Genomic DNA, 16,739 nt, shown 5'->3' on the forward strand with positions numbered 1-16,739 from the left:
ATATTCGCGCTAAGCGCGAATATCTTCAAAAGCTAACACCTGCCCCTGAGCAGTTCTTAGCCATGTTATCCAATGGTAGGTGGATAACATGGCTAAGAGCATTAGCTCGGTAATGCATGAATATCGCTGACTTTTTAGCGATATTCATGTATTTCGGCTGATTTTTATCGCTTAGGAGATAAACCTTGATAATAGCAAGGTTCCTAAGCGATAAAAATGGCCGCAGCTTGGCGATAAAAATATTGCCGCTAAGCCAACATAGCGATAATTATCGCTAGTTGTTGGTAATATGCCCCCCGGTTTTTCAACTTTTTCCTAAAGATGGTGAGGGAGGCCGCTCCTCTGATAAATTTAAATAAAAATATTACCATTCAATAAATGGAAAGGAGATCGAGGGTGAATGAGTAGAATTTGACAATATAGAACCAGCATCATGCTCATCCTGTCTGTCCATTTCCTGCCTGCTCTTGATCCAGAGACCCTTTAAAGTCTCCTGAATTACCCACGGCTCCTCAGTGCCATTGCGCGCATACATTTGTCCTAGAACCCTTAAGATTCATTTATTGTCTTTTCCTCCAGTACTGGGTTCATTATCAAATTGCCTTAAATTGGTCATGAATTTCTGCACTTTCTCCGGATTATTGATACTAGGGGCCTGGTAACTCGGGTGGGCAGGAGCAGCAGGGGGTCACATGTTGAATCCCGAGGGACCACTGAGAAATGAGGAATTACCAGAGCGCTGAAGATTAGACCTGATTCTCCTGGTAATTCATCATTTTTCAGTGTTTTACACAGACATTTCGTCTGACTTCAGCATATGAAATGTCTGAGTAAAACAGAACAGATCTGTGGTGTTATGGAATTGTAGGAGCACTTGCAGTGCGGCCTACCACTGTTGCCAGGTACTTCCATCCATCACTACTTTTACCATGAGTATTTTGTCATTTTATTACTCAGCTCCTCACACCCTACCAACCTCCAGTCCGTGTGGGAAATGCTCAGAGATGTCTGGTGTTCATGGGCAAAAGGGGCGCTGCCCTGCCACCCTCTGGGGGAGGCAAGAACAGGGAAATAAATACAGAGCAGCTAAAAGAAATCCCAGCTCTGAGATCCTGTGCTGAACCTCTTGGGTGAACTCTAGTGAACTTTGCAGATGTCCTACTGCGCAGGTGCCAGCCAGCAGAGTGTTTCTTCAACCTGCAGGCACAAGCTACAGCAGTGACATCACAGGAGAGAGAGTGCTGATTTTGAAAACAAGTGATCAGATTGCTTATGGGGCGCATAAACAGTGGCCCTGGTAAGGGTTACAAAACTCCATCCACTTCAATGGCTGGGGGTGGGGCAGGCCGATGAGACAAGGAGGGAGTGGGTGTTATGTTATGTTATGTTACAGCAATTTGTTATGTGCACATATACCCTGAGGTGTCTTGGCGCTGACTACTACTGAAAAGGAGAGGAGACTAATTGTTAAAGAGCCATGTTTTTTTACTCATTTCTAAAGGAGATCAGCGTGGGCATAGATCTGAAGGGGAGGGTGTGGGGGAGAGGGGGCAGATTGTACCAAAGCTTAGTGGTTCCAACAACAAAGCTTCTGCCCCCCCCCCCCCCCCCCACCCCAACTAGCTTTGTGAAGTCTGTGAGATGTCATAAGATTTGCCCCTAACGAGCATAGCCATCTGCCAGGAATATATGTGGCAACAATTTGTTGCACATCACGAAGGGGTGGGCTATAGGATGGGTGCAGGGGGCTGCTCTCCTGGCAGAAACACATGTTTAGGACTACATTTGGTTTCACTTTGAAAAAAACTTTATGGAGCTGAGCAGGACAGAGAGATCCTTATCTCGATTATAGAGGCCCAAAAGAAGGACGTAAGCAGCTGCAGACAACAATTGCACTAGTGGACTAAGAGATAAGTGTGCAGTTAAGTTTCTGGATGCACTAGGGGAATCATCACCCCCACAACCCTCGCTTTAGCAGCGACAGTGGGGTGGGGGTTCTTAATGGGCATCTTCTGTATGCAACTTGACAGGCAAAGGCTCATAATTAACTTGGAAGGTTGAGTGAGTGAAAGGAAAGATGGGCGGATGGATGGATGGAATGGTGGATAGATAGATGCATGGATGAATGAGTGAAAGGATGGATGGAAGAGTGAAAAGTAGGGAGGGTGTAAGGGTGAAAGAGATGGTGGATGGATGGTGTGAAAGGATGGGTTGATGGTTGATGAGACAAAGGATGGATGGTAGAAGTAGTACAAGTATGGATGGCTGGATGGATGGAGTAGATGGGTAAATGGGTGGATGAGTGGCTAAATGGATGGATGGAGTGAAAGTATGGTTGGATAAGCGAACGGCTGGAAAAGAGTGAAAGTATATATATGTAAAAATGGATGATAAAACAATGGATCGATGAGTGAAAGGCAGGGTAGATGGGTATCTGGATGAAAGAATGGCTGGATGAGTGAAAAGGTGGATTGATGCATGAATGAATAGATGGATAGATAGATGAGTGAGTGAAAGGATGGCTGGCTGAGTGAAAGGGTAATAGAGAAATATATGACTGATTTGCATATGGTTGGGTCCAAACTGGGGTGGCGTGGTGATCAAAAGAATGATGGATTAAACCCAGATCTTTGTGACTGGGGGTGAATGTTTGCATTGTTCAGAATTCTGACCATCAATTGTTCCTTTTGCTTTTGTTCCCCTATGTGGGAAGGGTATGCCCAGACATGGGTCCTGTGCTCACTGTGCCACTGGATGATTCAAGCTAGCCTGGCTGATGAGGGGGGATGCCCTGAAAATGGTCCCAGGATGCTTGTTTCTGGTCCAGGGAAGACCGGGCTTGGCAGTTTGGGCATGCCTCTTTCCATGAGCAGCAGGGTCAAGTCCGATTTGCATATGGCTGGGTCCAAACTGGGGAGCTGTGGTGAGCAAAAGAACAATGGATTAAACCCAGATCTTTGTTACTGGGGGGGGTGAATGTTTACATTGTTCAGAATTCTGTCCATCAATTGTTCCTTTTGCTTTTGCATGTGCGCCAACATGTAACCCTCTGTTTTAGATTTGTTAGAAACAGTTCTCCACACTTCACTATGTGACAGGGGACACATTAGGGGCAGCAGCAGTGCATACGTCACTCAAGCACTGATAACAGGCACATTAGGGCAGCAGCAGTGCAGATGTCACTCAACCACTGTTAACAGGCACATTAGGGACGCTGCATTGCAACAGTCACTCATGCACTGATAACAGGCACAATAGGGACAGCTACAGTACAGATGTCCGTCTAGCACTGGTAACAGGTACAATGATAAATCCCACTTTGCAGCACAGGAGGGGAAAACCTCTAGCAGCCAAGGTGTTAAGTGCAGCAGAGCAGCAGTGCAGACGTCTCTCAAGCTATGATGACATGCACATTAAGGGCAGCAGCAGTGCAGACGTCGCTCAAACACTGGTAAGAGGCACATTAGGGACAGCTGCAGTGCAGACGTCACTCACACACTGATAACCGGCACATTAGGAGCAGCTGCAGTGCATATGTCTCTCAAGCACTGATAACAGGTATGTTAGAGGCAGGTGCAGTACAGATGTCGCTCAAGCACTGATAGCAGGCACATTAGGGGCAACTGCAGTACAGACGTCACTCAAGCACTGATAACAGGCACATTAAGGAAGCAGCAGTGCAGACATCACTCAAACACTGGTAACAGGCACATTAGGGCAGCTGCAGTACAGACGTCACTCAATCACTTATTTTATTGGTTTCACAACTTCCACTTCAGTTAGCTCTCTTGTCACATAGATAGGGTGTGAGAAGCAGATCATGTGATGTGATACACTTGTAAACCATTCAAGGAGTAAGTAGTAAATTACTCCTTTGTGATCAAGCAGTTGTACAGTAGCATGAGATGACAGGATGATGGAGTGTTGCCCAGTTGATGAAGACCTTACCCCTGCTACATCGCCCATCTACAGAGTTAACTTGTGAGAGAGAGGTCAGGCAGGTAGAGAGTAGGTTTTATGGACTGTCTCCACTTTGGAGCGATAGCAGACCTTTAGGTGTCTTACAAGGTCTTACAGATGCAGGCAGCGGCTGGCAGAGCTTGAATGTGGTGGCAATTCAGCATAATCCGCAGAAAGTGTTTCCAGTGTTTGTACTAGTAACAGGGGGTTTCTGCATTGGTGCCATGAATACACGCTTCATGTATGCACACCGAACAGGCAGGAGTGCAGCTTGGTCAATAGGATTGGGGGGTGAGCTAGGAAGGTGTTCCTTCCTGCTCATAAATAATCTGAAACTGCGTTTTTTTAATTCTATGTGTGCTGCGTTAGCACAGATTGAACTTGGAAAACTTCATTTTTATTAATGATTATTTATGTTCAGAAATGGACACCTTCCTGCACATAAACAACCATAAGAGGTGATTACTTCGCTCTATGTGTGCTGCAGAAAGCAGCCCGCATAGAAAGAGGGAAAAAACTGAGGAGAAATGATTACATCTCTCCTCGTTGTGCCTCCCTTTAGCATTCAGACGCATTTCCAGATTTACGATTTCTCATAAATTTGGAAATGTGTCAGGTTCCGTGGGTGTTGCGTGGGAACACCCACAGCAACACCCATGGAAACCCTCTCATGCAAAATGCTGCGTGTAAAGGGGCCGTCTTTACAAGGACATGAAAAAACATGCAGGGTGGCTTTTCCTGTCCTTGTAAATATGGAGCAGAAAAATGTGCCATTGGTGTGTCACAAAAAGTGACACACCGGCGGCGCAAGGGGCTTGTAAATACGCTTCATAATGTTAAAGTACATTATACGACAAGAAGGGCACACTTAAGGGCCAACTGAAAGGGAGAGGAATGCAGATTGTCAGTGGTTAATTTGTAAAATAATAACTGGTGGGGCTCTCGTCAGGAGGCAGCTTGCACCAGCCCGTTTTCTTCTGTTAGCCCTGCCTAAAACAGAACCAACTACAAACCATGAAAGGGGGGAAAGGATGTGGTGCAATGGCCAGAGCTGCTGACTTCAGACCCGGGTCACCAGGTTCAAGTATCGGCGTCGGCTCAACATCCTGTGATTCTGGGCAAATCACTTAATCTCCGCACAAATGAATGTGTCCTTAACTGGTGCTCATAAAAAGAGCCGGTGTTGATGATTCAGTGCCAGTGTTAAGCACCGGAAACCACCGGCTCAAATTAAGCACTGGTAGGGTTACTAGGTGAGAGAAAACACAATATTTTGTAAAATAAAATTTTTGAAGACTTTCCAAGCAGAGAGGGAGAGAGTGTGTGTTCGTTTCTGTCTCTGTTTATGTAAAAATTCCTTATGAAATCCATCAGACAGCTCACCATACCTGACTGAAGGCACATCTACCCCCTAATTACCAGAAAACACATTTATTAGGAGGGTGTAACACTCCAAACTTCCTCCCCCCAAAGCTATGCCCCTGTGAACAGGCACAGAACAGGGAGCAGTGCAGACGTTTCCGCCCCCAGCATGCGAAGTAGAATTAATACAGTGGGGACCTATTCACTGTACGTTTTCCTCACATGCGAGGAACCGATAATGCTTCGGCAGAAGCAGTACATTGCTGCCTTAAAGGCATTCCAGAGAGCAAAGCTGCAATTTAACCAATGCTCCCACGGTACACAGACAAAATATCGAGTTTTAAATATCGATATACAATAATATCGAAGTTTAAATATCGATGGGACAAAATATCGAAGGTAAGTAATATCGACAGTCTTAATATCGATATTAGTATGATATCAGTAATATCGAAGTTTTAAATATCGATGTCAATAATATCGAAATAAATAACTTCGATGTTACTAATATCAATTTTTAAATAAATTTTGTGTATATTATATTGTATTTATTATGTTTTATTATTTATTTTTAATGTAATTTAATTAAATATTGTCTTTTACTACTGTAGCGGGTTGTGGGTTTATAGGGGAATAGGGTGGGAAGTAATTTAATTATGTTAAATTAATTATTAATTAGTAGGAATTATTAATTAATTAATTGAGAATTAATGTTTAATTAATTTTAATTAATTGATTAATTGATAAATATGTTCTGTAGCGGGTTATGGGTTTATAGAGGAAAAGAGTGGGAAGTAATTTAATAATAATTAATTAATTAATATATGTTTGTACATATTTTAATTAATAATTAAATGGTAATTAATTTATATTATTTAGTTAATTAATTAATATAATTTTGTACATATTTTTAATTATTAATTAGTTGGTAATTAATTAATATTAATTAGTTAATTACATTAATTATAGTAATTTTTTTATATATATTTTTTTGTTATTCTTAATTAATTAATTGGGAAAAATAATATTAATTATTAAATTAAATTAATTACAGCTAATGTGCTAATATATTTACTTTATTGTTATTGTTAATTAATAATTAATTGGTAATTAAATAATAATAATTAATTTTGGGTAAAGGAGTATTTTTAGGGTTCAGGGTCAGTTTTCAGTTTTTGGGTAAAGGGGTATTTTTAGGGTTCAGGGTCAGTTTTCAGTTCTTGGGTAAAGGGGTATTTTTAGGGTTCAGGGTCAGTTTTTAGTTTTTGGGTAAAGGGGTATTTTTAGGGTTCAGGGTCAGTTTTCAGTTTTTGGGTAAAGGGGTATGTTTAGGGTTCAGGGTCAGTTTTCAGTTCTTAGGTAAAGGGGTATTTTTAGGGTTCAGGGTCAGTTTTCAGTTTTTGGGTAAAGGGGTATTTTTAGGGTTCAGGGTCAGTTTTCAGTTTTTGGGTAAAGGGGTATTTTTAGGGATAAGGGTCAGTTTTCAGTTCTTGGGTAAAGGGGTATTTTTAGGGTTCAGGGTCAGTTTTCAGTTTTTGGGTAAAGGGGTATTTTTAGGGTTCAGGGTCAGTTTTCAGTTTTTGGGTAAAGGGGTATTTTTAGGGTTCAGGGTTAGTTTTGGGTTTTTGGGGTACAGGGATATTTTTAGGGTTCAGGGTCAGTTTTGGGTTTTTGGGGTACAGGCGTACAGGGTAAAAACAAAATAAATTACATTAAATCAATTTAATAACATTAAAAAAAAATACATTAAAATATTAAGTGTTTTATTTATTTTAAATGTATATGTATTAGTTTTAATTTTGTTTTAATATTTTTATTTAATATTTTTAAAATTATATGTATTTTAAAATTATTTTTACATTATTATTAATACATTTAAAAAAACTATATTTTTAATTCCGATATTTTTGTACTACGATATTATTTTTTCGATATTTTTGTACTTACCTTTATGAAGATAGGATTCCGATATTTTTGATGTCGATATTTTTGTGCCGATATTTTGGTATTTCGATATTCTGTCTGTCGATATTATGTCAGACATTCGCTCCCACACACACCTTATTCGTTGCAGACAGCAGCAGGACAAGCCTCATGCACAGCTCAATACAGAGCCCTGATAAAGGCACTGTAAGCTTCATTCTCACTCAGAACAGGTACATCACAAGCAGCAGGAGGGCAGGCAGAGGGGCAGATGTACTAAGGTTTTACAGAAACGCAGGGCAGCACGCAAAGTTACTGCACTGCGTTGCCTCAAAGGGAGTCAGTATTTTCCTTTTTCCATCATAGAGAAAAGAAGTAATGAAGAGAAATATGGGTTTGCAAGAAGTGCATTGATTTTGAGATGCCTATGCAGGACTTCACCTGCGGGGGCGCTGTTACTTCACTGCATGAGAGAATTTAAAAAGAGATGGGTACTACTTGAGGGACACTGCTGGGCAGAGGAGACGAGTGGCAACTTATCTTCTGCATCCCTTCAGAATGCCACCCTTCACTATTCTGCATCCTTTCACACTTCACCTAAATGAACTAACTTCTCAAGGAATATCTTCTAATGGTCAAGACATGAAAGGGCTTCTGGTAGGATACCCATCAACGCTTGCTCAGAACACACCTTACATTGGGAAGTGATCCAATCTTCTCTTCTCTCTCTGATCTCTGCAGCCTCTCAATTTATTTGACTTCTGGTCCCAATAACAAGTACACATGAAGCACTTACTTTAAATCCTCATCCGAGTTTAGGATTCTGAGAAGTTTTCATCTCCCTTCTACTTATTTCTGAGCTCATATGGACAAATTAGATGTTGGGCTCTACTCAGTACGGGTTCTGCTTGCTGCATGGGACAGAATCAACCCTTGCTGTGGTTTTTCATGAAGTCAGAATGCGAGGAGATCAGGACAGAGGAGCTGCCTTTGTCTCCATGGACCTCTTAGCGGCACTCCGTGCCATTCCTGATTCTACCCGCCTTTACCGTCTGTCTCAGTGGTGTATTCACTGACATGTCCTTCTCTGGTTTATGTCCCTTCTTTCTATCAACTCCTAGGCGGTTCATCTTCCTCACCACTCTTTCCAAGAGTTTGACAGGCTCCCCGTTAAAGTTACATTTACTTCTTTAACACTAACACGCTGTGTAAAATGGATCCAACGCCTTCTCTTAGCAACTGCCCAGCAGTGGTCCAATCTATCAACTTTCTCATCTATCGACAGTAACTCTCTCTTTCATGATCTGAAAGTTGACATGATCCCAGGACTTCAGATCATATAGAATTCCTCATCCTGCCTCATTGTGGGTATTCATCCCTGCACATCATCTCAGCAAACCTGGATAAACTAAATTGATTACCAGTTGCCAAATGCAGTACTTTGAAGTGTTTTTGCCTCCGCAAGACATTAGTGAAGGGCAAAGTCTCTATATATCTTCAACAGCACTTCCTTCTCTACAACCCCTCCCACGTCCTACGATCTTCTTTGCAATCTTTTTCAGTGTGGAGAGTCCAAAATCTTGTCTACAAAAACGTTAAGCAGTCAATCAATCAATCAATAGATCAATCAGTTCAGCATTAATTGGCTTCTTCTTCGTCCCCCAAGCATCCTTAGCTCCAAAGACCGAAAAGAATGGTCCCTCATAGTGTTGGACAGTATACTCCAGTTGAGGCAGCCCTGTAGATCAATGTTCCTGGTTTGAAACCTTTAGGGGCTGACAAACTTACTACAATTAAGTTGGGTAATAATTACATTTGTTATCAACACTTCTAAACTTTGTACGGCACACCTACATGATTGGTTTAGCTTTTCATCGAACGTGCTCCACATTGCTCTTAAACCATACTAATACTCATCAACATGAAATTACACATTTGGAATGACCCGCTATTAGTCAACTAAATATCAGGCTGGTTCCTGTGAACAATGTTTTGGTTTCACAGATCTTACCAACAATGTCTTTACTGCATAAGTTTTACTACCATATGGACATCTATTCGCTGAAACCTGATTTATTTTACTATTATTTAGGAACCACGCTCTACGTGCAGTGAGAGCTGCCAACCTGGTTATAGAAAGGTTATCCGGCCTGGAGCTGCTGTCTGCTGCTATGACTGCGTACTATGCTCCCACGGCGAGATTTCCAATAAAAGCGGTAAGAGATGTGTATGTCATTTTCTGAAACCTAGATTGAAAGCTGGTCTAGTGGGAGCAATTCCTCAAGTGTGACTGGATGGATTATCATATTGTGGGGATGCATTAGAATCTCTGGCATCAGGGTCAAGATACTGCCAGGATTGCACAGGGTTAGTCTGGACAGTTGACTTTAAAGCCCCCTCGGCTGCCTGAATCCTAGCAAGTAGGGCATCTTCCAGCCTTTTTGCGGTGTTGATGATTAGCGCCAGAAGATCTCTAGTGCATTTCCAGGACACTAAACATCAACCTTTTTTTAATACCTGGGTCTTCCAGAAAAATTCTGGGCAAGATGTTCACTATGAGTCCACTGGGGGCGATGTTGGCCCGCAGATATTCTGTCATCATGGCTCTATGGAGGGCGATTTTGAGCCTTTCCATTTTCATTGGTATTAAGGAAGTCCAGTCTTCTGATTGTGACCCTGAGGCCACACTACCTCCTGTCCCTAGGAGGGAGGGCGTTTTCTGCAATATGTCCGCTACAGCTTCATCATTGAAACCGAGTCCCTGGGTGTCCTCCATCTCCGGTAGGTCACCCAGCTATCTTATCCAGTAAATGAAGCAGAGATAGCGTGTGTAAGACGGGCCAATCAGGCTAATTCACACTGTTTGGTAACCTAGGTATCCCTCAGGCGTCACCGGTGCATGCGATCAATCAACAAAGGGAGGGACTCTAGGGCTTTTTATAGAGGTCCAGCATAAATGCCCTGTCAAATGCTATTACACATGGTAGGTAGAACTCACCTCCACCACTTTGTGTAGATAGATTCACTTACCAGGTCCTGAAGAATTGCCACGGATTAAACTGACCAGCAGGCATGAAACATGTTGACCTTTAGAGCTGAGCATAGCTTAACTGAACCATCACGTCAGAAAGCTGCCATTCTTTTTGTTTTTATGAGGTGGATAGCCAGCCAGAATAAAAGTCTTATTTGGATTATCCTACCTATTTTAGTCACCTTTTAACTACATCTACACACTCTAGGCCCCTCATACCCACAGTATCATACGGCGAGGAACAAAAGTTCTCCGCTAAAGAGCCCTGTCACCGGTGCCCATCAGGTATTGCACCGCCGACCCGACGAGGAGCAGACCCACATGATGAAGCATGACACCCAGCGGGCTGGGTGTGTGAGGACCCTATTTCGGACAGGAAGGATTCCCCTATTCTCTCTCTCTCTCGCTCTCTCTCTCTCTCCCCTCTCTCTCTCTCTCTCTCTCTCTCCCCTTTCTCTCTCTCTCTCTCTCTCTCTCTGTCCCTCCCCATTCTCTCTCTCTCTCTCTCCCTCCCCTTTCTCTCTCTCTCTCTCTCTCCCTCCCCTTTCGCTCTCTCTCTCTGGTTCTCTCTCTCTCTCTCTCTCTCTCTCTCTCTCTCTCTCTCTCTCTCTGGTTCTCTCTCTCTCTCTCTCTGGTTCTCTCTCTCTCTCTCTCTCTCTCTCTCTGGTTCTCTCTCTCTCTCTCTCTCTCTCTCTCTCTCTGGTTCTCTCTCTGGTTCTCTCTCTCTCTCTCTCTCTCTCTCTCTCTCTCTGGTTCTCTCTCTCTCTCTCTCTCTCTCTCTGGTTCTCTCTCTGGTTCTCTCTCTCTCTCTCTCTCTCTGGTTCTCTCTCTCTCTCTCTCTCTCTGGTTCTCTCTCTCTCTCTCTCTCTCTCTCTCTCTCCCCTTTCTCTCTCTCTCTCACTCTCTCTCCCCTTTCTCTCTCTCTCTCTCTCCCTCTCTCTCTCTTAGCTACCCAGTTTGCACTCACAAACAGGGGTGCCTTGATTTGTTTGAATTTTTGTCTCTTTGGCACTGGGAATAGAGGGACTGCATATGTTTAGGTGATAGCATTTGACAGGGCATTTATGCTGGACTTCTATAAAAAGCCCTACAGTCCCTCCCTTTGTTGATAGATCACAGAACCGCACAGGACAACTAGGTTCTAAGAGAAACTGAGCATCTTCTCCTCGTTGGAAGTGAGAATGCGATAACTCTTAAATGAGGAGAAAGACACGAACCCAGGAGGTCCCCTAGTGAAATAGCAAAGTGGACAAATACGGTAAACAGGACTGAGAAAAGCAATAAAAATGACCACAATAGTTTTAATGCAACATTGATCAATAGTTGGAAACACAGATCCCTCAAAAGTACCTATAGTAGAATATATCATCCCAAAGAGAAGTGTTGATGCTCTTAAATACATATATTGAATATATCCCAGGGCCAACTCTGAGAGGTAGCGTCCTCTTCGAAAGGACCTGGGACCTCATGTAATCCAATCTGCAGCGGAATCTCAGGCGCCCAAAGTGCTCACACGTCTACATGAGATCCATGAAATCAGGTGGCAGAAATTCGGACTTACCTTGTAGAGGATAGAGGGGGTGAAAATTAGAATTTCAATGTCTGGAAAAGTAGCGTTTCCAGGGTTGACCCAAACTCCTTGCAACTTGTCGTCCAGTAAAGGAACTTCCCACAGCCTCTTATACAGATGCTGTATGTTATTTCACTGCTTTTCTACTCAGCCTTAGGATATCCTGATACTTTCGAGAAACAAAATGGAACAAAACAAAGCCAGTAAAAGTCTAAGAGTAAGAGAACTTCCAAAGACCTTTGGAATTTTATTTTAAGTAGTTATTTACTAAAAATGTAAAAGACAAAATACAAGATCTGAAGAAAACATCCTTTATCAATCAGTTGAACTCTTCGTTGGTGAGTGTCGCATCTGATTCGTGTCTGCTTAAGGGTTTATCCCAGCCCCCAAACTGGCAAAATAATTTGCTTAAACAAATGTGCTTAAATACTTGCCTACGGTGTAACCAAAATTATAAAACAGTCCCTAGATACTGGAGTAGTCCAACCACCACTGACAAACTTTCATAGACTGCCCATGTGGAGAGCTGAGAGTGCCTCAATAGACAGAGGATAGGAGTGACGCCTTCCCAGTGATGTCTTCGCTGAGGACCTGCATGCACCTGGACTCACTGAGACAAGTCAGAGAGACACTCAGGTGCTGAAGCCTCCACTATCCCCAGACCAGGAGGTTGGTACGATGAGTGAAGAACAGTTTCAAGCTTCTGAATCGACGACACTGGTGCTGTGATCTTGGCCAATTGAATCCCTTGTCGCTGTTCTCGTGACATCGGACAATGAAATTTAATCTTTGGTATCAACATGGATGTTTCAGTAAAATCAGTAGTGTACAGCGAAAGATGCAATAAAGCGTACATGAAAAAAAGAGTTGGCCATCCATTTGGCTAGGATTCCTCAGGAACAAAGGGCAGAAGAGGCCAGGCACTGGCTAGAGGCGATCACTTTGTTGTGTTGCTCTGTTCAAGGGCTACGTGGATTATGCACAAAATATATTTTAAGAGATTTCGGATTACAAACCTGAGGTGATTTTATTGAGCAAAGGTTCAGGCATAACAGAGGGCAAGTGGTGCAATAGCACATGGTGGTAGAATCCAAAACTGGGCATAGTGGCCAACTTGGTGCAGTGTTAAGAACTGAAACTAATCTAAGGCTCCTTGTCTACCACCTACGAGTGGAGCTATGCTAGGGAGCTTTGGTCACTGGTCTGAGATGGCAGGAGCTAGATAGGGTGGAAATGTGTTTGGCACACGCAGTAGATATCAACTCACGGCTTTCACGAAGACCTGGTAGATGGCACCATCCCCGCCCCTCAGCGCCTACATGTTGTACATGACCAGTGTCATTACTATTCTTCGTGAGTGGTACTCATTTCAGAAACCTTGGAAGATAAAAGGAGGTCTTGCCAGGATTCAACCCTCCAATAGTAAAGATGTACACATTTTTTCGCAGCCGGCCTATTAAGATAAAATTAAAAGTAGAAGCACGCTAAAAATTATCACTGTTCTAAGATTAATTGATTGAATTTTAAATTAATTTCAATCTATTGTCAAATAAATTAACTATCAATATTAATGCAATACAGGTACATTTTTGATAGTTGTGAAAGTTTTATGGTTTGGTGGCACCTGTATCACGTTCACGACCTGGGAACTTCTTTAAAACGAATAGAATCCGTGATAAACATAAACACAGCCATCCAAAAAATAATCTCTCACATCATGGAAAGAGCGAACCTCCTTTCTTACAGGGCTCCAGAGAGCTTGATGACATACATAGAGATATACAAAACCCTCAATGATATGGTGAGCAAAACCAATAAAAAATAAGAAAACATCCAATTTAATGTTGAGGTAACTAAATGCCTCCTTCAACCACACAAGCAGGATATTCGGTTCCCTGAGGCTATTATCTAGGGGATTTATGCCAAAATAAAGGCCCAAGTCAACATTTAGGATATGCAAAAAAAAAAATTTAATTGTGCAACTGTGTGTCTTCTAATTCTGCAGTGTGATTGGCACCCACTGCACTTTCAACTAAATGGACCTGAGCCACAAAAAGTTTCCCGGGTTGTAAAATATGCTTTTATCCACAAAAGTTGGATTTGTCGCCAGAATTCCAAAGTTCTGATTTTCAGAATCAGGATCTGATGAATTTGCAGACCTTTAATTCCATTAAGTTGGTGGGATGTCTCAGTGTGTTCAACGCTTGCTGCTGACAAATGTGGTGATGTAAAGAGCGCTGTTAAATGCTGCCGTGGCCAAATCAACCTTCCATCCTTCTAGAGTCACCAAAGTGACAATCATTGAATTACCTAAAAGTAACATCTGTTATTTATTGCGCTTAGAAATGTGAAAATTAGAATTAGCAATTAGAAATAAGATTAAAAAAACTTGTTATTATTTACAGTGGAAGAAAATACACTGCTGTAGCAGATTCCTGCCATCATTGAGGTTAGGGGTGTTGGGAGGCAGAGAGAGAGTAGTGACCGCTCCCAAACTGAAGCTTTGTGAACATTCAGTCAATAACATCCCAATGGCTTTTTACACCTCATTTCAGGACATAAGAGCTAAAGTCAATGTGGAAATTGACTGTGAAAATGGCTCAAACATAACCATATTTTGGGGCTGAAAAAGAAATGGATTTATCCATAGGAAAAATATTTTCGTGTTAAGTAGTCCAGGAATGTGTCTTTCCTTGTTATTTTCTCCTCTTGTGGTTTGACTAAAAAATGGTCCATCTGGAGTGGAATGGGAGATGCTTGGAGCAAGTCAGATTTATACCAGCTTTTTTATACCCACTCAGACTTTCTTCCTCATTGGTTGAATCAGAAAAGATCTCAAACACCCACATTTTCGAAATCTTCCAGACATCCTAGACATTATCCTCGCCCCTTTTCTACCCTCTGAGATGTTAGCTATATTTCTCGTTGCTACACACAGAGCTCTGCTGCCATCTGGGGCTCAGCTCATCCCTTAAACATTCTCCCAGTGAAATAAAATAAAATAAAATGCACACTCACAAAGATTTGCACTACAGTAAATCTAACACTCCCTGAAGTACCTTCAAGAGGCTATTGAGCGAATCCATGTGAACTCCATCTCAAAGATGCTGCTGGCAGCTGCTGAACTGGACCAGTACAAGTCTTTGTATGTTTTAAAAAGGCTGGTGTCAATCTGAGATGCCAATGGCCACCTCTCACATTGCTCTAAGTAAATGCTAATTAGGCTCTAAATGATCTTAGGACACATATCAGGAGTACCAGAGGTAAAAGTTATATTGAGGTCAATTTTCTAAATTTTTTCTAATTTTCTGACTGACCGACATTCCTTCTTTACTTCCAGATATGGACGACTGCATGAAGTGCCAGGACGATCAGTGGCCAAATGAAAAGAAAGTCCAGTGTGTTCAAAAAGTGATTGTTTTTCTGTCTCATGATGAGCCTTTGGGCATAGCCTTGACGTCAACCGCCATTGCCTGTTCGCTTGGCACCGTCCTCATCCTTGTCGTTATCTTCAGCTACAGACACACTCCCATCGTGAAGGCCAACAATCGCGACCTGAGCTTCGTCATCCTCTTCTCTCTCCTCCTCTCCTTCCTCTGCTCGTTGATGTTCATCGGACGCCCCGGGAAGGTGAGCTGCGTGCTTCGACAAGTCGCCTTTGTTGTCAGCTTCTCCGTTTCCATTTCTTCCATACTGGCTAAAACCATCACTGTTGTCCTAGCCTTCCAGACTGCCAAGCCTGGGCACCACCTGAGGAAGTGGATGGGTCGCCGAGTGACCAGCTCGGTTGTGGTCTTCGGTTCGACCACTCAGGTGGCTCTGTGCTGCGCTTGGCTTACAACGTCTCCTCCGTTCCCCTTCTACGACAAGCGTGCTGAGTTTGGACAGATAGTGCTTGACTGCAAAGAGGGGTCAGTGCTAGCCTTTTACTCTGTGATAGGCTACTTGGGGTTCCTGGCCACAGTCAGCTTTGTGCTGGCCTTCCTCGCGAGGAACCTTCCGGATAGTTTCAACGAGGCCAAGTTCATCACGTTCAGCATGCTGGTGTTCTGCAGCGTCTGGCTCTCCTTCATCCCCACATACCTCAGCACGAAAGGGAAGTACTCAGTGGCAGTGGAGATGTTCGCCATCTTGGCCTCCAGCTCTGGGCTATTGGGCTGCATCTTTGGTCCTAAATGCTACATTATCCTACTGAGGCCGGAGCGGAACAACAGAAGGCAGCTGATGACAAAACGCATTGCGAAGAAAAGGGGGACCTAGAAAACTGCTCTTCTTGAATATACACTCTTTAAAACAAGGAGACATGCTGTAAGAAGCCGCTAACACAGCTTTCTTGTGCAAAAACTGTTCCGCCAGTGACAGTAAAACTATTGTACAATGTATGGAGTGACTAAAGAGCAGGGAAATAATGCCCTCTCTTTATTTCTCCTTCTTTTTATTCTTTGAGTAGGTATTATATGGATCATTTAGCAAGTTCAAGGAAATGTTATACAGAACTGAGCTTTGACAATGCTTGTACATCAACTCATGCCCGTAGAGCAGTGCTGTATTGTTTTTGTGCCTTGTACTGTATCAAAGGCAACTTGCCACTCAATGTGGCAAGAACAGAAACTGCACCCAAGAACTCTTTATATAAAAATATAGGGGCATATTAGCAAGAACCTCGTTAAAATTATCGTTGTTTTAGCGGCAGGAAACTGACGTTCAAACGGCGATAATGGGCTTGCTAATGTGCGTTTTAGAATTCCAATAGAAGCCCAAGTTAGATGTGCAGGACATCTAACCTGGGCTTCTATTGGAATTCAATAACGCATATTATCAAGCCCATTATTGCCATTTTAACGTCAGTTTCCTGCCGCTAAAACGGCGATAATTTTAACGAGGTTCTTGCTA

At 42.6% G+C, this 16,739-nt stretch overlaps 1 protein-coding gene across 1 annotated transcript in view; it reads left to right on the forward strand.

Annotated features, from left to right (window-relative positions):
* Positions 1-16,106, forward strand: part of LOC147709603 (vomeronasal type-2 receptor 26-like) — a 29,709-nt gene extending 13,603 nt beyond the window's left edge. The window contains exons 3-4 of the mRNA XM_086926056.1: positions 9,338-9,461; positions 15,187-16,106. Coding sequence (XP_086782182.1) covers positions 9,338-9,461; positions 15,187-16,106 — 1,044 coding nt within the window. The remainder of the gene's footprint in view (positions 1-9,337; positions 9,462-15,186) is intronic.
* The last annotated feature ends 633 nt before the right edge of the window (positions 16,107-16,739 follow it).

This window comes from Lissotriton vulgaris, chromosome 6 (genome assembly GCF_964263255.1).
Source record: "Lissotriton vulgaris chromosome 6, aLisVul1.2, whole genome shotgun sequence".
NCBI lineage: Eukaryota > Metazoa > Chordata > Amphibia > Caudata > Salamandridae > Lissotriton > Lissotriton vulgaris.